The sequence below is a fragment of the Saccostrea cucullata genome, unplaced genomic scaffold (assembly GCF_032062105.1).
Source record: "Saccostrea cucullata isolate Sc308-1 unplaced genomic scaffold, CSIRO_AGI_Scuc_v1 ctg4299, whole genome shotgun sequence".
NCBI classification, from domain to species: domain Eukaryota; kingdom Metazoa; phylum Mollusca; class Bivalvia; order Ostreida; family Ostreidae; genus Saccostrea; species Saccostrea cuccullata.
The window spans coordinates 7,748-30,645 of NW_026931398.1; the positions used below are offsets into that span (position 1 = coordinate 7,748).

Genomic DNA, 22,898 nt, shown 5'->3' on the forward strand with positions numbered 1-22,898 from the left:
ATAACTTCGTTCATACATGTAGTTCATTTTTTTTAATAACAACGCACATAAAAGAAGATTTTTAAAGAATTTATGCATTTTCACTCTGGAATCAATAGAGCCCAACCCTAAAACCAGAACCACTAACCCAGGGGGTATGAAATTCGAAAGTTTGGATGAGGCTTCCTTATTCAACATAAACATGTACTTGGCTAGTTTATTTCATACCCTGGAGCAAAGAAGAAGATTTTAAAAAAAAAAGAGGAAAAAAATCATTTTCACTATATAATCTATATGGCCCCGCCTTAGCACTAGAACCCATGAACCTGGGGCCATGAAATTAACAATTTGGAAGAGGCAACCTTATACAACATAACCATGTACTTTATTTACATGTGTAATACCCAGTAGCATAGAAGAATATTTTCAAAGAAATATATCATTTTCACTATATAATCTATATAGCCCCGACCTAGCACTAGAACCCCTGACCCTGGGGCCATGAAATTCACAATTTTGGAAAAGGCAGTCTTATTCAACTTAACTATGCACTTGGTTAGATTGTATAATGCACAGAAGCAGGAAAGAAGATCTTCAAAGAAATATATCACTTTCAATATATAATCTATTTAGCCCAGCCCTAGCACTGGAACCCCTCATCCTGGGGCTATGAATTTCACAATTTTGGACTCAATGCTGATTACAATTATTCCAAAAGTTGGACTGCTTGATGTTCTGGAGTAAAGAAGAATATTTTTAAAGATTGCACTAATTTTAGTGGGTTTGCCCGATCCCCAGAGGAGCATCATTTTTTAAAAGATATAAACAACAATATTAAAACGTTTTCTAAGAAATGAACTAAGGTGGTCACGTAATCAATTCTGTGAAGCCCGATGGGCTTTTCGGTAGATTTGATAATGTACCAACTAAATACACTACCCAGAGACTTTTTAACATTGTTGTTTTTCACTTATATTTACATTTGAGACGAATTAATTAAGAGTAAAACTGTATTTTTGTCATAAAGGGGCCATCGTGTTGTTATGTTGTGACGCGCAATGACCTAGAAGTTGTTTGTTCTTAAAAAATCGCCTCGCTCCAACATTTGAATATTTACAATTTTTAGGTCACCTGAGTTTATTGCTATCCGTTTTCGTCCGTCGTCGTGCGTCGTCCGTCGTGCGTAAACATTTGGGCATTTTCAGCTTCTTCTCTGCAACCATTGTACCAATTACCACCAAATTTGGCACAAAGCATCTATGGGTGAAGGGGAACAAAAATTGTGAATTTCATGATCCCTGCCCCTCAGGGGCCTGAGGGGTGGGCCAAAACCACTACAATTAATTCATGGCCCTGGGGTCAGGGGTTCTAGTGCTAGGGCGGGGCTAAAAAGTCTATAGTTAAAATACATGAATTCTTTTAAAATCTTCTTATCTGCTCCTGGGTATTAAATAAACCAACTAAGTACATAGTTATGATGAGCAAGAGTGCCTCTACCAAAATTGTGAATTTTATGGCCCAAGGGTTAGGGGTTCTGGTGTTAGGGTGGGGCTCTATTGATTATATAGTGAAAATACAAGAATTCTTTGAAAATCTTGTTCTCTCCTCCTAGTTATTAAATAAACAAACTTAGTGTATAGTTGTGATGAGCAAGAGTGCCTCCACCAAAATTATGAATTTTATGGCCCCAGGGTAAGGGGTTCTGGTGTTAGGGCGGGGCTCTATTGATTATATAGTGAAAATACATTAAATCTTAGAAAATTTTCTTCTCTGTCTCTGGGTATGAAGCAGATGAACTACCTATATAGTTATGATGAGTAAGGGCCCTAATCTTGCAGAATTGTGAATTTCAAGGCTTCGGGGTCAGGGGTACCATAGAAGGGGGGGGGGGGGCTGCACTTATTTACTGAAAATGATTGAATTGTTTGAGATCTGCTCCTTGGTATTAATCAAATATTTTTGAAAATCAAGGATGCCTTTTCAAAAATTGTGCAGTGTGTGGATCTAGGCCTAAGGGTCAGGGGTTCATGTGTGGTATGGGCACTACTGATTATTGCTGAGTATTACTGATTAGTTGAAATGCATTTTTTGTTCCCATTACCCTGCCTATGGGTATTAAGCAACCAAGCTAAGTAACTGCTAAGTGTATTCTTATGATGATCCATGGTGCCTCTTTCAAAATTGTGAATGCCATATAGCATCTGGCTTAAAACATGAATCAAATTCAATAACTGGAAAGTTGTTGCATAATGCTCAGGTGACCTATAAGGCCCATGGGCCCCTTGTTTTTGTTTATAATGTAAGAACAATGATCCATACTGAGAATAATCTTACTGTTTTATGGTTTCTTAGTATATTTGAAGTCAAAAGCGGTGATATCTTCTGTTTTAGTTTACAAAATGTCAAAGGAATTTCGGGTTAAAAAGTTAGATGCGAATTTAGGCTATTTAAAGGAATTCAAACATTCTTTATACCAAATGAAGATCTATTTAACGTCTGTTGAATAAAAAATATCTACAAGTATATGTTTTAGCTAATTTTTTCATCGCTTTTAACCAGACAGAATATATATGAAAACAAGATATCATCTCGCCGTGTGTTTCTGTCGCGCTATGACCTACATGTATGACCCACCCACCCCAAATAAGTTCATACAGAATTGAACTTATTTTCACTTTAATTGGTTCATCTAAGAAAAAATATCTGCAAATGAAGCAAATAAAAATGTTTCTGTTTTGAGCATTTTGCCCTCAGGTTTTGACAAAATAACAGAATTTTATAAGATTAGAAAGGTGGTGAAATTGCGGCATTTTTCTAGTATATAGATCATCTACATGTAGCGACAAAACTAAGCTGATTTGAAAACATATAGAGGCAATATTGACAATGCATATTTACATAAAACGATAGCACGACTTGACAGGGTAAATTCCCCTTCAAAGACAATCATTGATGCTGTATTAATGACTTGAAACATACATCTTACAGATAGCAAAAATGTAATATCCTCTCCAATTCTGGCCGTGGTTGAATGAGAAGAGGATTTTTTGTAGCTCATTAAAATGTTGACCAATGCGAGGAATACGAACTATTTCGTGTAATGTATACTTTTGAAGTCAATTGTTTTTGTGATCAGACAGCCACGGGTAGGAGAGGGCTAAATGGAGACTCCGTGGCATGAAACGATTGTGTCTTTACGCCGGACTAAATTTAAGCCAAAAAAATACGTCTAGTCATGGGTAGGCGTAAGTTCGGGCCTTAACATTTGATAATTTGAAAATGCGATATATCCACTTAACGTTAAATCCATTTATCAAAGTGTCGCTAGACTCGTCTTTATATACGCGTTTTATCGGAATTAGGGGTTATCCATCCGGTGCTGTCCTTGTATAAATAGCAAATGTCCTCGATCAGGGTTATGTGGTTATAAGTCAAACCCAAGCACCAAAACCCATGACATCAAGTGCATAAAATCAAGTTTCTGGAAAATGTCAATACTCTTCCCCTAACAACATCCCATGGAAAGGTCATATTATGTTCACTAAAATTGGATTCTACTTTCTTGTGTTTTGTTCTTTTTTCATTTTCAGATAAGCCACAATCTATATCCGCATCTAGGCCTTGTCTTGATAAAAAAAAAAAATCCAGCGTCTATTTATACAACGTTTAAAAACTAAGTAGAAATAACCTAAAAATAGATACTCATGCTACAGTTTGGTCCCATGTACCCTTCTCTGCAGACATAACATGCTCCATTGTTTACGTCACAAACTTCACAATTCTCAGACTTATTACAGGGCAGACAGTCCTCACCATAGTGGTCAACCTCACAACCTAAATAGATTTAAAAGTAAGAATACTCTTTTTTGTACATAGTACACAATTCAAATGACACCAGATATCGACCGATCAAATAGAATATTTTCTTGAAATGAAGGAATGAGAAAGGTCAGATATCTTACCATTTAATTCTATTTCACATAATTCGATCTCAATAGCAATGCTAGGTGTCTGCCATAAATTAAAGAAAAAGTCTCTTCCTGTTCGTTGAGCTTCAAATACTACTGTGTGTGGAATTTCCGTTCTGTAGTTTATATCTTCATCAAAAGGCCAATCATGAGTGCTATCAAAAAAATACATACTAGTTCCATTCGTAGTAGATGGCCCTATATCAAAGTAAAAAAAATGTTATTATATGTAGCCAAAAACTGCGTTCATACTACCGAAGGACCTTGGTAGATATATTCTTTTTTTATAGAAAAGTTCCAACAATTTTTTAAATAAAAAAAACATTATCCATGTTCTACTTTTTATCATTGTTATTATAAAAGAACTAATTTCAAATAATGAATTACACTTATAGAATTTTATATACAATCATGTACATATAACTGTACCTCTCACTCTTTCTCTTTTTATATATAATTATTTACATACATGACATAGATGTTGTAACAGATACCTTTAAAAACAAGTCTTGATGACTCAATGGTGTATGTCTTTTGAAGGCCGATTTGAAACCGAAAATAAGTCCCACTTAAACTTTCACATGTGTTGATTCCATCTCCGTCGGTCAGATTCCCTGTGTTTAAGTTAGTGGATATGTCTGTGCCGGAATAATAGCCTGTCACATTTCTTCCAAATGCTAAATTATCTAATAAAGACAAAATATATAGTAAAAAAAATTTTCAGGTGTTCAAGGACAGAATAAATGTATAATGATACACTGTATATTTATAAAATGCAGTGTACAATAGGAAATCAAGTTTGATCTCAAAATGTATTTGACCTTTCATCTACATTATACACAGGCCTGGGATAATATATCATAAGTGAGTAAGTAAAAGAGCCTAACTTCTCTAAATATCAAAATAAGAAAAAAAAACTTTTCACATGAATTTTAGGGATTTGTCCACTAGTACTTGTTGAACCCAAACTTATTAATAGACAAGAATTTCTTAAAATATTTGATTTAGAAAAAGGAGCAGAAATAATGAAATTCTTAAGCTTATTAAGGAAATTGAAATTTTATTCAACATTATTGTATCTGTTTTTTTTCTTTTCGAGGCTAATGCATCAAAATAATGATCCTCAGTTTGGAAGAATTTTCTAAAGATGTACTTGTTTTGAAACGAGGAAGTACAGGGGGTAATGTGGGCATTTGCTAAAAAAGGTAAAGGTATCAAAACAATGCGCATCAATACTTTGAACATGTTATGAAATATTCCCAGATAGTTAAATCGGCCGATTGAGTGCTTCATATAGACTCGTATGTGATTTGCCGAAGCCTATCATAAACATAGGTAATGAAAGATTAAGAAAGTCGCTTTGACGAATGATATCTATTACAAATTAGTAAGTAAGTTTGTGAATCCCAATATTCATGCAAGCTTGGTTTAATTAGGACTAACTTGAGTTACTTGAGAATTGACCTGCTTAGATATATTTAACTGTTAACTCATCAGAAAAAAAATGTTCGTGAATTAAAACATCTGATTCAACAAATTTTACAACATAAAGGTCTGAGATTAATAGTTACTGTTTGTTTTGATTACGATATTTACATGTATTGAACAAATTGCACATTTTAAAAACTTTGAATTGTCTTTCTGTCAGAACAAACAAACGTATTTTTTTGTTTTCAAAACACGATGAGTTGCTTGTCGAAGAAAACAAGAGTTAGCTCTCATTATGCCACAGGTACCATCATTTGGTGGGAAAAAAAAAAAAAAAAAACATTTCCCAATATTCTAGCAAAAATATTTTTTAAAGATTCAAATCTAGTTTTAGTGTAAAAAATATTTTCCTTTCAGACTATAATATAAATTCTACTCTGAATATATAAATTAAACAGAACTAGTGCTAATTGTAACGGGAACCGTTACAGATGTTCCCCAAACGCTCCCCAACTCCCTTTCGGTGCCATATTCCCTGTAAGCTTCATTAAATAAGACAAACTCTGTGCATTTTTGACTTTAACAACGTTTTTCCAGAAGGATACCAATTATATTCAATTTTTAGCATTGCACCCAAGCGCATGTGAATGCATGTGCGTTATGACCATATCATCTTGTCTTTCAAGAGTAGTTTTAGATATACTCGTTTCAAATGCACGCACGTGCGTGCACGTGCATGATGATCATACCTTCTTGTAGGAGTTCCTTACATCTATCTATGTTCTAAATCCCATCATGTTTGGTTGAAAAACAAGGGAGTTATAGCCATTTAAAGTTTCAGCCAATCAGATTGCAGTACACGTGTATGCGCGTAATTTCAGGATTTTTTAAAATATAATTTTGTAGGATATCCTAATGCATGACTATATTTTGAATTTCAAAGAATTTCGTCAAAAAACAAAGGAGAAATAGCAATTTAAAGTTTCAGCCAATCGAATTGCAGCACACGTGCATGCGCGTGATTTCATGATTTTTTTTCTATATCATTTTGTAGGATATCCCAATGCATGACTATATTTTAAATTTCAAAGAATTTCGTCAAAAAACAAAGGAGATATAGCCATTTAAAGTTTCAGCCAATCAGCTTGCAGTACACGCGCATGCGCATGCTTTCATGAAAATTCTTATATATCATGCGGTAGATCATTATAATGTAGGACTATGTTCAAAATTTCAAAGGATTATGACAAGAAACAAGAAAGTTATTGATACTTTAGTTTCAGCCAATCAGAGCAAAGCGCACGTGCATGCGCGTGAAATCTTGCTATTTTGACCATGCTATCTTATATATACTACTAATGTATCCTTACATTATGAGTTTCAAAAAATTTCATCAAAAAATAGAAAAGTTACGGCAATATCCATTATATTGGTAATTTCACCTAATGCACGTGCGCGCTCTTGCAAGCACGTGCGCGCAAAATGACCTTTGTTTGGCAACTCTACATAACATGCCTTCTAACCCTAAAAAGGTTTCACCTAAGTCGGATGTGTAGTTTACAAGATCACTCGTGGACAAAATTTTCCCAGGAAGAAGAAAAATAATAATAATAATAATAAGAAACAGAGTAAAAACAATATGTTCCCCAACTTCGTTTGGGGAACATAAATATTGCATTTGTATTTGAGGGCGAGACAGCCCGGGCTAAGACAGAGTTATCATACTCTTAGCCGTGAGGGCGAGACATCCCTACTTCCCACATGCGGTCTTGCAAAGTTCAAACCACCTGTATCTACCAGGTATATGATATAATAGATAAGTATAACGGTTAAATCATGAATATGCATATGTTTATCGACCTGAGCTGCATCGCTACATCATTTCAATGTCACGTCAGTTGAAGATTGTTTCGCATGTGGAACGACCGGGAAGCGTTTACTCTGTTTTCTCTATTATGACATAAAACATTGAACATTCCAAAAATCAACTAGTGCTAATTGTAACGGGGACCGTTACAGATGTTCCCCAAACGCTCCCCATCTCCCTTTTGGTACCATATTCCCTGTAAGCTTCATTAAATAAGACAAACTTTATGCATTTGAGACTTTAATGTTTACCCAGAAGGGTACCAAGTTCATTCATATTTTAGCATTGCACGCGTGCGCATGTGAATGCGTGTGCGTAATGACCATATCATCTTATCTACACAATCTATATACTTTAATATACTAAATATTAAAATATTTAATCCAAAAGTATTAAAAAATACGCTCATTCAGGTGTATTTTTGATTTTACTCATTCCACGTGCACGCACGTGCATACATGAGCATGGTGACATACCTACTTGTGGAAGTCCGTTACATCAATCTATGTTCTAAATCCCACTCAGTTTGGTTGAAAACCAAGGGAGTTATAGCTGATTAAAGTTTCAGCCAATCAGATTGCAGTGTACGTTCACGCACGTGTATGGATGTGCATGGTGACCATACCTTCTTGTAGAAGTCCATTATATCTATCTATGTTCCAAATCTGATCCTGTTTGGTTGAAAACCAAGGGAGTTATAGCTATTTAAAGTTTCAGCCAATCAGATTGCAGCGCACGTACACGCACGCGTATGAATGTGCATGGTGACGATACCTTCTTGTAGAAGTCCATTATATCTATCTATGTTCCAAATCCCATTCTGTTTGGATGAAAAACAAGGGAGTTATAGCCATTTAAAGTTTTAGCCAATCAGGTTGCAGCGCACGTGCATGCGCGTGTTTACATGACAATTGTTATATGTCATATTGTAATACATCCTGAAGTATGCATATGTTTTAAATTTCATAGCATTTTGTCAAAAAACAGAAAAGATATTGAGATTTTTGTTTCAGCCAATCAGAGTGAAGCGCACGTGCATGCGCGTGAGTTCATGCTAATTTGACAGTGTCACATTATCTACAGTATTAATATATCTTTATATAATGAGTTTCAAATCATTTCATCAAAAAATGTAAAAGTTATAGCTATATAAAGTATATCAGTCAATTCACTCATTTCACGCGCACGCACGTGCAGGCGTATGCGCGCAAAATGACCTTCGTTCCGCACACCTACACTACACACCTATTAACCCGAAAAAGGTTTTAGCTCAGTTGGGTGAACAGTTTCTGAGAACACTCGCGGACAAAAAAAGTACCGGAGAAGAAATAATAAAAAAAAAAAAAATAATAATAATAAATTTGGCTTATAAAAATACTCCCTCTTTTCGAGACATAAAGCATACAAAATATATAATTTTGGCCCCTTGCAACCACTTATTACGTCATATATGATCAAAATTTAATAATATATTGTTGCAAATCGTTGAGATAAATACTTTTGCTTCAGTAATGTATTACAAAATATTGATCATTAGAGAGTTATAGATAAAAGACTTTTGGCCCCTCTGTGCCCCTAATTTGAGGGGTCAGTCCCATTTTCTTGATATCAAATGAAAGGTCTTTTAATTTTGAAATTTTTTGTTCAACACTTATTCAGAGATTTCTATTCGATTGGAGATATGCTAAATGAAATTTATTTAGGGGCCACTCCTACAATTCCTTAATGGAGCCGTTTTATAAAAATTCAAAGTATGCATATTGTTTAAAACATTATTCTGACCATCTTTTGTTCAATATTGCTTATCAAAATATTCCACCTCTTCGAGATATAAAGCGTGAAAGATTTGACATTCTGGCCCCTGGTGACCCCTAATTACGTAACATATGATCAAAATTGTTTCATATATTGTTGCAAATTGTCAAGATAAATACTTTGCTTCAGTAATGTATAACAAAATATTGATCAGTAGAGAGTTATAGATTAAAGACTTTTGGCCCCTCTGAGCCCCTAATTTGAGGGGTCAGTCCCACTTTCTTGATATCAAATGAAAGGTCTTGTGATTTTGAAGATTTTTTGTTCCACACTTATTCAGAGATTTCTATTCGTTGTGGAGATATGATAAATGGAAATATTTAGGGGCCACCCTTACAAGTCCTTAACGGGGCCGTTTTACAAAAATTCAAAGTATGCATATTGTTTAAAACATTATTCTGACCATCTTTTGTTCAATACTGCTTATCAAAATATTCCCCCTTTTCGAGATATAAAGCGTCAAAGATTTGACATTCTGGCCCCTTTTTTTGACCCCTAATTACGTAATATATGATCAAAATTGTATTATATATTGTTGCAAATCGTTAAGATAAATACTTTTGCTTCAGTAATGTATAACAAAATATTGATCATAAGAGAGTTATAGATAAAAGACTTTTGGCCCCTCTGAGCCCTTAATTTGAGGGGTCAGCCCCTATTTCTTGATATCAAATGAAAGGTCTTGTGATTTTGAAGATTTTTTGTTCAAAACTTATTCAGAGATTTCTATTCGTTGTTGAGATATGCTAAATGGAAATATTTAGGGGCCACTCCTACAAGTCCTTAATGGGGCCGTTTTACAAAAATTCAAAGTATGTGTATTGTTTAAAACATTATTCTGACCATCTTTTGTTCAATATTGCCTATCAAAATATTCCCCCTTTTCGAGATATAAAGCGTCAAAGATTTGACATTCTGGCCCCTTTTTGACCCCTAATTACGCAAAATATGATCAAAATTTTAAAATATATAATTGCAAATCGTCTAAAATTGAAAAATAACGAAAAATCAGGCTGAAAAAGTGATAAAATTTTTTGGACACATGGGGGATCGAACCCGGGTCGCCCGCGTGAGAGTCCAACACGCTAACCATTCAACCATTGAGATCGCCGCTTCGAATTTTCAAATGCTAATATCTCGAGATTGGCTTTTTTGATTTTCAAACAAATTACTTATTTCGCTTCTGTAAAAGGGTTTTTATCGATTTCAAAAACAAAAATATTAAAAAACAAAAATTGAAAAATTGCGATTTTTAAATTCGCTTCCGGTAGCGACCGGAAGTATTGATGACACACGGAAAGGTGATTCTGCAAAGTTATAAGTCATGAACTATCATCTCAAATAAGTCTCCAATTCATATCATAAGCAGTTTTCGCTATTAAGTTCAGACAAAATTGCACTTTGAAATCAGGAAATTGTCGATATTTCACGACCGGAAGTGACGTCATCAACAAAAAAAATTTCCAATAAGGTTCAGATCAGTACCTATAAGATGTGAAAGTTTTATGAGAATCGGCCCAGTAGTTTACGAGAAATCGCGTGCACAAAATTGGTAAGAATAATAATAATAGGGAAAAAGAAACCGAAGAATAACAAGAAGGTCTTCCGTTGGAGACGGAAGACCTTAATAACTAGTGCTAATTGTAACGGGGACCGTTACAGATGTTCCCCAAACGCTCCCCAACTCCCTTTTGGTGCCATATACCCTATAAGCTTCATAAAATAAGACAAACTCTATGCATTTAAGACTTTAACAACGTTTACCCAGAAGTGTACCAATTTCATTCAAATTTTAGCATTGCACGCGTGTGCATGTGAATGCACGTGCGTAATGACCATATTATCTTGTCTTCACAATCTATAGATTTTAATATACTAAATATCAAAGTATTTAATCAAAAAGTATTAAAAAATACGCTAATTCAAGTGTATTTTTGATTTTACTCATTTCACGTGCACGCACGTGCTCACATGAGCATGACGAACATACTTTCTTGTAGAAGTCCATTACATCTATCTATGTTCTAAATCCCACCCCGTTTGGTTGAAAACCAAGGGAGTTATAGCTGTTCAAAGTTTCAGCCAATCAGATTGCAGCGCACGTACATGCACGTGTATGCATGTGCATGGTGACCATGTCTTCTTGTAGAAGTCCATTATATCTATCCATGTTCCATATCCCATCCTGTTTGGTTGAAAACCAAGGGAGTTATAGCTATTTAAAGCATAAGCCAATCAGATTGCAGCGCACGTGCATGCACGCGTTTTCATGATAATTGCTATATATCTTATTGTAGGATATTCTAATACATGCCTATGTTTAAAATTTCAAAGGATTTCGTCAAAAAACAAGAAAGATATTGAGACTTTAGTTTCAGCCAATCAGAGCGAAGCGCACGTGCATGCGCGTGAGATCTTGCTTTTTTGACCATGTCATCTTGTCTATGCTTCTAATATATACTTCTAATATGAGTTTTAAAGCATATCATCAATAATTTAAATAGTTACGTCTGTATCAATTATATTGGACAATTCTCGTGTTGCACGTGCGAGCTCTTGCAAGCACACGTGCATGCGCATGCTTTCATGATATTTCTTTTATTACGGGCTGTAGATCTCCCTAATATATGACTATGTTCAAAATTTCAAATGATTTTATCAAAAAACAAGAAAGATATTGAGACTTTAGTTTCAGCCAATCAGAGCGAAGCACACGTGCTTGCACGTGCGATCTTGCTATTTTGACCATGTCATCTTGTGCATACTACTCATATATCCTTACATTATGAGTTTCAAAACATTTCGTCTAAAAATAGAAAAGTTACGATTATATCCATTATATATTGGTCATTTCAAGTTTTGCACGTGCGCGCTCTTGCAAGCACGTGCGCGCAAAATGACCTTGATTCCGCAAATCTACATAACATGCCTACTTATCCTAAAAAGGTTTCCCCTAAATCGGATGTGTACTTTACAAGATCATTCGCGGACAAAATTTTCCCGAGAAGAAAAATAATAATAATAATAATAATAATAATAAGAAACAGAGTAAAAACAATATGTTCCCCAACTTCGTTAGGGGAACATAATAAGAAACAGAGTAAAAACAATATGTTCCCAAACTCCGTTTGGGGAACATAATTATAATGTGTGCCGTTCCAACCCCAGTGTGAAATATATGTCATACAGAGGTTGACTTGGAATCACGGGTACCGATTTATGCAAGGAGGATCAATATCAAACATATACCTGGTAGTTCAATGTATGGAGCTTTATCTATTAATCTGGTTTAATTATGGGTACCTGTAAAGTTCGAAACGAAATAGAAACGAAACGAAACGAAACGAACTGAAACGAAACGAAATCTGCCGAAACGAAACGAAATCTACCGAAACGAAATGAAACCTACCGAAACGAAACGAAATCAAGACGAAACGAAACGAAATCAAAACGAAACCTGCCAAAACGAAACGAAACATATTTAAACTTTCAGAATGTTTTTCAAATCAAGCTATTTTTTTAAATCAATATTTTATTATGTTAAATTACATAATTGGATTGGACATCAGGCATGGCCTATATAAGTCCTCTCCAAATCAAGCTATATAAATTTACATATAGTTATATATAATGTGTAACTGCATATGGTCTATTTTTACTTAATATGAAAATTATATCGTTCAAGCACCACAGGTTTCGCTTCAAGCTCATACATAGGCGTCAGAAGGAAATTGAAAGTGGGGGGGGGGGGTTAACCAACAAAAAAAGTAAGCCCCAATTTTCAATGCCTAAATAATATATATCGTTGCAAAAAAAAGGGGGGGGGGAGGGCCAACCAACCAACCCCCCCCCCAACCCCGCTTTCGATGCGTATGTCATATTTTGTTAAAATCTTACTGAATAATCTACCTACTTAAAAATGACATCGTTCGCTTCGAGAGACTTTTTTCTTGTCATTTTAATCGTTCTAGACGTCTCTGGTCGAGCCTCTTTAATTGCAAACCACTCATTTCTTCCTCGAAAAATAGGACCGTACGTACGTAGAAAGGATACACAAGATTCCGGTTGGAGTTACGTGTATAATCTGATTGAACAATAAAACCAGACACCTGGGAATGGATTACTAAATACTCCAAGTCTCTGGTTTATCCTATGTTTTAAGACATTCGCAATACAACAGTACAGTGACTATTTCAACCCGTACATAAACGAGCCTTTACATGTAACACATCAATTTTGATAGATATGTCGTATCTAGATAAAAAAAGGACTGAAAATAAGAGTAAGATATAAAAATTAGAAAATACTGCACATATTGAAATTATACATGCATAGTACGCTCGTGCATATTTGCAGCTGGCAAACATGTAAATACATCATTAGACTGAGAAGGGAGCATAATTTATCGGTAGTTAAATGTTATATTAGCAATTGCTTGAACTATATAAATTCTATTCGAAGTAAAACAAAGTCCACATGCAGTTACATATACTGTATACAGGGAAATTTTCGCCCCCGTTTTATTTTCGCCCCTTTTGCCCTTGTCACAAGTGGGCGAATTTAAAACGGGGCGAATTCAAACCACACAATATAATTTCTTAATCAGAACTGTGACTGGGCGAATTTAAAGCGGGGTAAAATTGTTAGCAAGTGTAAAAGGGCGAAAATAATCCTTTTTACAGTACATACATGTACCTTGATTTGGTAAAAAAAAAAAAAAAAACATTTTGATAGTCTTGTTTCGTTTCGGCAGGTTTCGTTTTGATTTCGTTTCGTTTCGTCTTAATTTCGTTTCGTTTCGGTAGGTTTCGTTTCGTTTCGGTAGATTTCGTTTCGTTTCGGCAGATTTCGTTTCGTTTCGTTTCGTTTCAGTTCGTTTCGTTTCTATTTCGTTTCGCACTTTACAGGTACCCTTTAATTATTGGTAAGGAAAACATATACATAACTATGAAAAAACAAACTCTTAAATGTGTTTTTCTCATTGCCATTGTTTTAGTAGGCCGTTCAGTCTGGGAAAGAGTTCTACATAACGCTTAACTAGATTTTAAGTATACAGGCTGCTCCGCCTTGACGTCAAAATCCTTTTTTGTTATTATTAGGTTTCATTACCGCGCCTATTTTTTTTCCTTCTGATTTCCGTATTTCTGCTCGAAATTATAAGAAACTTGCACAAAATGAAGTCAAAATTAAAATGAAAAATTAAATACATAATTTCATCGAATTATTTTCTCTCTTACTATAGATAATTTTCGATGGACCCAAATTTAGCAAAAGATACCTCCCGTTGGTCGCCATATTGGTGGTCGACTCGGTGAGTTTTCCTCTTTGTCTTACCAAGTTTAAGAAAATATAGCAGAAATATTTGGTGGAAAATCTTCATTAAATAATTTTTTTTTAATAAAGGAGGCTTCCAAAAATTTATATACTTCAGAAAAATACTGATTCATAATTCAAAATCGCAAATATAAAAATTTAAAATTGGTTGAACAATGAAATGAAGGAATATGAGCATTTGGACCTCCAGTATGGCGGCCAACGGGAGCTAACTTTTGCTATATTTAGGTCATATGAAAACTATCTATAGGATCAACAGCCGTTTGTACGTTGGTTATCTCATATCGTGACTGCGCCGGGTACCCCTGCCATGACGCATTAAAATACAATTGAAAAGAAAAAAATATTATAATTGTTAAATATGTCTTGCTTTTATGAATTCTTAGTGTTTGTCAAACGTATATGCAAAGTTTCATTGAAAGACGTTCAAGAAAGAAAAATATACACAGTGTCGCAATAATTTCCGAACAGCCCTCGTACTTGCTATTTGACCAGCAGCTAAATTTCTAACTTTGCCACTTATCTGGAAAATGTAGGCGAGATCAAACATCCACAGCAAGTGTGGCAGTGTTCAGTCCTAAAAGCATCATCCATGCAAGTTTGTTTAAGTAAGGGCTTTTAGATACTTGGTTACGTAACTGCTACAAAAAGCTGTGATCTGGTCACTCATCTTTGATCTATAAAAATGTAGGTCAAATCCAGCATCCGATCCAAGTCTGGTTGTGTCCATGCAAAATCCATGCAAGTTGGTTCAGATAGGGCTTATAGGTACTTGAAAATGGACCTACTCCTAAAACTTTAACCTGGTTTCTCATTTTGAAAATATAGCTCAGATCCAACACAGGTAGTATCCATGGTTAAGTTCATCCCTAGAAGCATCATCCATGGAAGTTTGGTCAAGTGTTTGAAATTCACTGTAAAATAAACTAGACATGCAGGGCTGATTGCTAGTAAAAGTTGTCAGCCCGGCCAAAAATAGATAAGCTCGAGACAATACTAGTATATATCTTTTTAAATTTATTTCAGCAAGAATGTGAAATGGGGCCATATCACCGTGTAGCTTCAATCCTGAACCTATACAGCTTTTTTTAAGCTGACATGGTTTTTCACACAAATTAAAGTCGCATGCTTCTGCTATAGAACAGAACAATATCGAACTTCAGTACAAGACATAGGATTATAATCCTGATATGTATTAAATATCTCATGACAAACATCAGATTTTATAGAATCATCTTTTGTTTTCAAAGTAAGATGTTTTAAAAGTATTTTATTAATAGATGGAATGATGTTACATCTGTATAATTGTACCATAGGTATTCACAATCGAGCTTTCTTTGATTTTATTAAGTTTTATTTTCAATTTGACTTTTCAAGGAAGAATATTTTTCTAAGTTCTTTGCACATTTTCCACACTCGTCTTTGTTTTGTCGAAATGTAGAGCCAAATAATGACAATACTATATAATTATAAGGAAATCATGCCCAAAGATAGGATAATAAAGTGTTTGTTATCTTTTAAAATAGTAAAGTGTTACTATTCTTTTATATTTACTGTCTGAAACTTTGAAATTTTGCGGTTGGAGGTACCGCGTATCTTTCAAGATACTAGATTGCAGAAAGTAACCCTGAAAAATCTTTTCAAAATTGAAAACAGTCAGAGTTGAGAAATACTGTTATAATATTGCGCGAGTCAGATTAATGTTCAGTACACTGTAAATACAGAATTTTTATGAGCTGCCCTGTTTCTGTGTCTTAGAAAAGCGATAAACTGCTTGAAATAAAAACGGCTGCATTTGACAAGAATAAAAAAACCCCTTGGGAGCCTCCATTATCTATCAAAACAAGAGCATAATCGTTGAAACATATGGAGATAACGAACAGTATTCAAGATCATATGTCCAAAAACAATACAAGAAAGGAGCAGAGCAAACACAAACCTCTAAAACAATAGAGATGAGCTAAAGATGACACCAGGGCAATGCCATGCACAAGTTTATTGACATAAAAATATACTTATTAAGGAAACCTACATCTTCTATTTGAAAATCCTTTGAGCTTATTATGATGTTTAAGAGGTATTAAAAATTTTGCCAAAAATTTTTGCAATGGCTGAAATTAGATCATATTGAAATAAAAGTTTTTTTTTTAAAATTCTAATATTTTCGTTTGAAAAAGAATTACTATAGCACTGCCAATGCATTCCTTTTTGCCCAAATATTGGACCTTTGAGAAGAGCGCTGTCTTATTTTACATTCCACAGCTTACTTATACCCTTAGACAGTATGCGGATGCTCATTTACGATAAAAATATTTAGCTAGACATTTAATTAAACAAAAAGTAATAATTTAATTTCACTTATATCAAGCAATTTCATTGGCTGAATCATTCAGAGGAACATATAATATTTTGTATAACATAACTTGCCCACGTCACAATGAGTTACGTCAAAAACGTATTACTCCGTTTGACGTTAATTTTAAAATATGCTATATTTGAAGCCTTTTTCCGGAGGAAAAATTATATCATTGTATATACTAAAATTAAGTTATAAGGAATGAAGCTTATTTCAACTTATTTTATACGATATAACATAACTTGGGGCAGTTTACGCATTTTTATAAACCGCTTCGCGGATTTTAGAGTGTAAACTGCACCAAGTTATGTTATATCGTATAACATAAGTTGAAATAAGCTTCATTCCTTAAATGTACTAAAATAAAGCATAAGAAATAAATATGGACTATAAAGATTCCGTCAACCACTCTACCCGTAAATAAAACCCTTCACATACCTGTGCCCCAAACACCATACCTAATACCACTAAAAAATTTTCCTTATCAATAATCTGTACATGTACATGAATATGACACAGGTTTAAATGACAAAATAAACCGTCAACTATAAAATTTAGTGCTTCTTGCAATAGTTCATTGGATAATAGTTTATAGTTTTTATGAGAATTTCAAATGTATGTCCCTCAGATCATAAAATAGGTGGTGCCAATGTCCAGGACTTTCAATGGTTTCTTAGCCTAGCTTAAAGGGGCTATTTTGTAGTTATTAGCGATAGTTATTTTGCGCATTGCATAATTTGAAGTGGCGAGACTAAATCATGAAAAGGTGAACAATCGTACCTTGTCTTTTTTTTTTTGAAAAACTTGCATGCAAAGTGGCATCATGGTAACAAGATTAATTTAATGAAAATAACATATATTTTTAAAGTTATTTTGTGGGTATACATGTACATGTAGCGGATAAAAAAGTTGTCCTCAACACGTGTATAAGAATCGCAGTTTTTGAGGCTTTGCTGTAATGAAACAAATGGAGATACATGCAACGAACAGTATTCCAGATCAAAGGTCCATAAAACAATACAAAATAGGAGCAGAGCAAACACGGACCTCCGAAACATCAGAGGTGGGATGAGGTGCCATGGAGGAGTGAGCATTCCCTGCCGACCGGTCAGACCCGCCGTGTGCTCCTTGTCATGTTCGGGAAATAACGGAAAAATCCGTCGTCAATTCAGTGTATAAATAATGGACTAACAATAAGTAAGAGAAATGTCAGTCAGCATTTGACTCAATGATAAATTGTATTTGCTGATAAGGTCATTGTATCGACCATAGAATTTACGAAATAATGACTTTAAATGAGACAGCTGAAATTCATGTTTCATCAACTTGTTTGTAAATAATTTACCCTTTTTTTAAAATTGTTCATACGTAGAGCATGCTCTTGCGTATCGAATCAACTGAGATATATAAACTCCTTCATATATGCAGGTGATGAAGGAATATTGCTGCATAGGTAAGGGAAGTTGACGATAGAAAAGTTAAAGTTATCATAGAACTTGGCTGTTAGATTACTATTTACGTCTTTTTCAAGTAAAATATCCAAATATGTAACAGACTTGTCAGACTCTGTGGTAAATTTTATCTCAAGCTCACAAGGATATATCTTTTTGACATAAGAATGGAAATTACCATTGTTAATTGACAGTATATCGTAGATATATATAAATGTCGAGTTGAAGGCCACAGCAAGTGTTTTCTTCTTTTCATGCATAAGAATTTGCACAAATTCTGCTTCGTAGGAATACAAAAATAGGTCTGCTAATAGCTGGGCGCAATTGGTACCCATGGGAATTCCAATAGATTGTTGGGAGACCTGACCTCCAAAAAGGACATAGATATTGTCAATCAGAAACTCTAACTCTTTTTGATTTCAATTTAGTTGTATCTAAATATCTCTTGATAAGAACATGAAACAGGTGATGCATAAGGAAGCTAGGTTTTAATTTTTTCCTAAACTTTATATTAATTTTAATTTTCTGACATGGGAGGAGATGCAGATAAAACATTGGTACTCCGAAGTGTTACGGGTATAAATAGGTAGATGAAAGACTCTTGGTTTAGGGATGTTCCTTCCCTTCTATGGTCTTAATCCTATTTAAGTTTGTTCTTGTGAAATACTTTATTGCTACGCGTCATCTTCATATCTAAAAATTCACATATTAATATTATTTCCAAATATTATTCCTTTAGATTCTTTGCAAATAAAAAAAAATGTTCACATACTCATAAACTACATTATGATCAGTAAGAATATTTTCATTGATGTAATCAAAGTCAATTCAAAAAAAAAAATTATCGCTGAATGAAAAAGAAAAACGCGTGGTAATGGATGAGAAAAATGATGGCCATATATGAAATAAATTAACTTTTGCCAAAAGTATGATTCAGAAGCACGTGCATAGGAACTACAACGCTTAACGCCTGCATATTTGTCATGAAATCGAAGAGCTAACGTATGCCGGAGTGAAACGTCGTCGTTCACGTCCTCACGAATTCTCAAAAATTAAATTAATTTCCCAAATCTATTCTTCAAAGGTATTAAATCAATTATGAAACCAAAATAACTTTCAACTTACCATATGCCCTTATTTTAAAAATATGACATGAAAAGAGCCAGAAATATATGACAAAATTCTTCATACTGCCACTGTTCTTTTGACGGAAAAATAAGGTAGTGTTGATTGACTCTTTTTTAAGACTGAACCAGGAAGATTTCAATTGCCATTTAAAACATTGCACTGTTTTTCAAAGAATGTTTGTATGAACTATTCCTTTACTAGAGAGTATACATATTTGTTTAGTAAAGGACATAGAAGATATAAAACTCCGGTGGGCAATATAAAATAAAATAGAAAAAAAGGAGCTCAAGAAAATTGTTGAATTCCATGCAACAAGAACCAGTGATATACGATAAAACCAATAAAACACTCCTGTAGCAGGAGAAGTTTTATTTATTCAATGTTTTTTTGTTGTTGAAAATATAAAGTATGCATGCACACGGTTTCATCAGTGTTTATACATGTACATCTCTATAGAAAATTATTCAAGGCTATAGATAGCTTGCTTTAGTTCCCGTGTCATATTTTTACACTTAATGAAGTCTGACCCACGGATCCTTTAAAGTGTTTTGTGGACAAAATAGACGATTTTTTTTATTGATTTCCTAAAATTAAAAAAAAATCACCCTTACAAAATTTTCAAGGGACAGATATTGCAATTTTTTTACTGACTGGTTACAATTATTCTATATTTGTACTTCTAAATAAATATGGAGAAGTCATAATTTTGTCTTTCAAAAAATTCGTAATCAAATCAGGACATTTTACTTTTCAATTGTGGTAAATTAAATCTGCAAAACATGTCAAGCTACTAAATGCAATTTAAATGGTTAATTTTAGACCGATAAGTTTGCTTGAACAGTCAAACGCGTTAGTAATCATTATACTGAGTTTGTAAACATATGCGAGGTTCATGCTACAATAATCAATATACATAACTGTATCTTAATCAAAGATGGGTCTTCTAAGTGGAATCTTAATGAAATCAAACCGCATTTATAGAGGGAATTGTCTTTTAACTTGGTAATTTTAATGTTAAACAAAAACTGGTCCAGCATTGTGAGAACAGACCGTATACATGTAATCATTATTTCATAAAAAAAGAATAAAATTAGGGATTCTATAATATTTCACAACAACTTGATAAAATGTTCTGTTAAAACTAGTGAAACTTTGTCGAACTTAAAATAAAGATGAATAAAACATGTTTTTAGTATTATACTTTCCATGGATTTATATTATTTTTCCTTTCTTTGTCAAGATGTCGATTATGCCCAATTAAAATAAAATGAAAACATATATTTTCTTTATAAATATAAACCTTAAGAACAGAAAATTGACGAATACTTAAAGAAGTTATTCAGTCTTGAATCATCACATTTTAAATTATTTACATTGAGATCGTTTCTAAATACAGACTAGGAAGTATAAATGGCGTTTTTTATTCTAATGTGTTAAAAATGTACCTTTAGGTTTCAACCAAGCTCTTTTAAAATTTAAACGACTTCGTTTATCTCGTAGTGTGTTCATAATGTGCATTTAAAAGATTATATTATATGATATTTCACCTTTTTTGCCTTGTATATAGATCTTGTTATTTTTTTGTGTTTTATAAACCTCATAAATGGTTTTTAGATCATATGTAAAATTATTGTAGAAATAAAGTTCCTCGATTTATATCAATCACAAAAATCTTTAACCTTATGTTTTCTTAAAATGATAGTTAATTTGCATGAAATGGAAGCAAAGCATAGAAATGTGTAAAAACACATTTACACTATGATATAAACGCGGTCGGTTAAAGTTTTGATAAGAAGAAATAGTATCTTAAATTTTGTTTCTGATTAGTACTCAAAGAACGGTCTTTTCATCAGAAATACATGGTGAAATGGTCTTTGACTCTTTTCATCAGAAATACACGGTGAGATAGGGAAGTCATAGTGCATAACCCTTTGAAAGTTTTTTTTTATGAGAAACAGACAGAACAGACATTAAACTACATGTTTCCTCCCCTACCTCCGAGATCAATTTATTTTCTTGTATGTATGCTTAAAATTACATGTACATACAGGCCCCTACATCAGTGGTGTCACATCCAGGTAAACAATATTTAACAAAACTATTTTATGTTTGTGTTGGTAATGGCAAGAATTCATTTTTTTTAGCTTGGAATTCATCTTTCAATCAACACTTCATTTATGACACTGCTCAAACACAAAGAAGTTCTCAATCTCCTTTTTAATATTTTTAATATCTATATATATTGGTTGAGCTCCAAACCTACAGAATCTGTCTCCTAGCAGTACAGGGACAACGCGCTAGACCGCTCGACTATCTAGGCAAGTAAAAAAAAAATTGCTTTCGATGCCGATGGAATTCTCGCGGCGCTGCCCCACACAACACGGTCATTGAGAATAGAAGTGAGAAACAGTTATTTGGACATTAGTTTTATCAGAGGATTGTTACCAATACACGTTGTAATGAAATTTATTTTTAATTATAGAGCACTTTTTTCAACAAATCTTAATATCTTCTTTTGAGTTCAGATGGCGATAACAAGAGAACTTTACAGTGATCAAGCTGTTGAAAAATTCTTAAACCTTTTCTCTTACTAAGAATATGTCAACAGAAATAAATTGCTTTGACTCGTAATGTCAGGTCTTCTACAAATCTTGAAAACTATTACAATGCATAAAAAATTATTTTAAAAAGCAACTTACGGAATGCCTTTATTCCACACACATTACACGAAAAGAGACATAAAAATATCAAGGAACTCTTCATGTTGCTCGCTAAACCCGATCCATCTCTAAGGTAGAATTAAAGAAATAAGGGGTTGTTTACTTTACAAAGGTACGAACCAGGAAGGTTAAAAATATTATATATATTTTTTACACCAAGTCAAAAATAGTTTTCAAAATGTTGTCTCTGTTAAAGAAATTGTATAATTCTGTCATTAAATGTACATGTATACTGTTGCGTATATTATGGAAATCAAGTAATTTAATAAAATGGAGGACATGAAATAAAACTGTAGGTACTAAAAAAAATAGAAACCTGAGATTTTGTGAAGGGAAGGTTTCAACTCAAAAAGTAATGTATAAAGAAACCATTAAATGCTTCAATTGGAAGAGAATATGTTGTTAAATTATATATATATTATCAATTTTGCGACCCCCCCCCCAAAAAAAAAAATCGTGTGCACTTTTTTGAAAATTTAATTCATTAATAATTATCCTTGTACAGCTGATGGAATATCTCTTGATGTTCATTCAGTTTTTAAATGTTGTTTGTAATTTGATTAAAATTTGTTTACATTTTACAGTGCCTTTTTCTTTCTTAATACGCGCTGGGATTGAATAATGCTTTGTTTTTAAAAGATAATATAACATGTTCAATTCTTCAAGTTTGTCATTGCAGTAAAAACACATCAGTATACATGTAGGTATATCCTATGCGATAACACAGTTTCATGATATTGCGTTGAGGGGTTAAAATAATTGCAATGACAAACTGTTGTAACAGTTTATTTAAGTTTGGCTAGAGAAAAGGCGGTAATTATACACCTGCTCAATAAATATCAGAGTCAGTAT

The 22,898-nt window shown here is 33.6% G+C and overlaps 1 protein-coding gene across 1 annotated transcript; it reads right to left on the bottom strand.

Annotated features, from left to right (window-relative positions):
• Positions 1 to 3,667: 3,667 nt before the first annotated feature.
• LOC134232517 (uncharacterized) lies at positions 3,668 to 22,112 on the bottom strand. Its single transcript, XM_062714494.1, has 4 exons — positions 22,026 to 22,112; positions 4,442 to 4,633; positions 3,942 to 4,145; positions 3,668 to 3,813 (listed from the first exon to the last, which is right to left on the bottom strand). Exons 1-4 carry the CDS (start codon positions 22,087 to 22,089, stop codon positions 3,668 to 3,670), a joined length of 606 nt encoding a protein of 201 aa, XP_062570478.1. The 5' UTR covers positions 22,090 to 22,112.
• Between the last annotated feature and the right edge of the window lie 786 nt (positions 22,113 to 22,898).

Bases quoted from the DNA above. Each gene is read 5' to 3' on its own strand.
- LOC134232517 (XM_062714494.1), bottom strand. From the start codon at position 22,089: ATGAAGAGTTCCTTGATATTTTTATGTCTCTTTTCGTGTAATGTGTGT. The intron at 4,634-22,025 runs GTAAGTTGCTTT...TGTCTTTATTAG, and splicing joins GTGTGGAATAAAGGCATTCC to ATAATTTAGCATTTGGAAGA. The intron at 3,814-3,941 runs GTAAGATATCTG...AAATCTATTTAG, and splicing joins ATGTGAAATAGAATTAAATG to GTTGTGAGGTTGACCACTAT.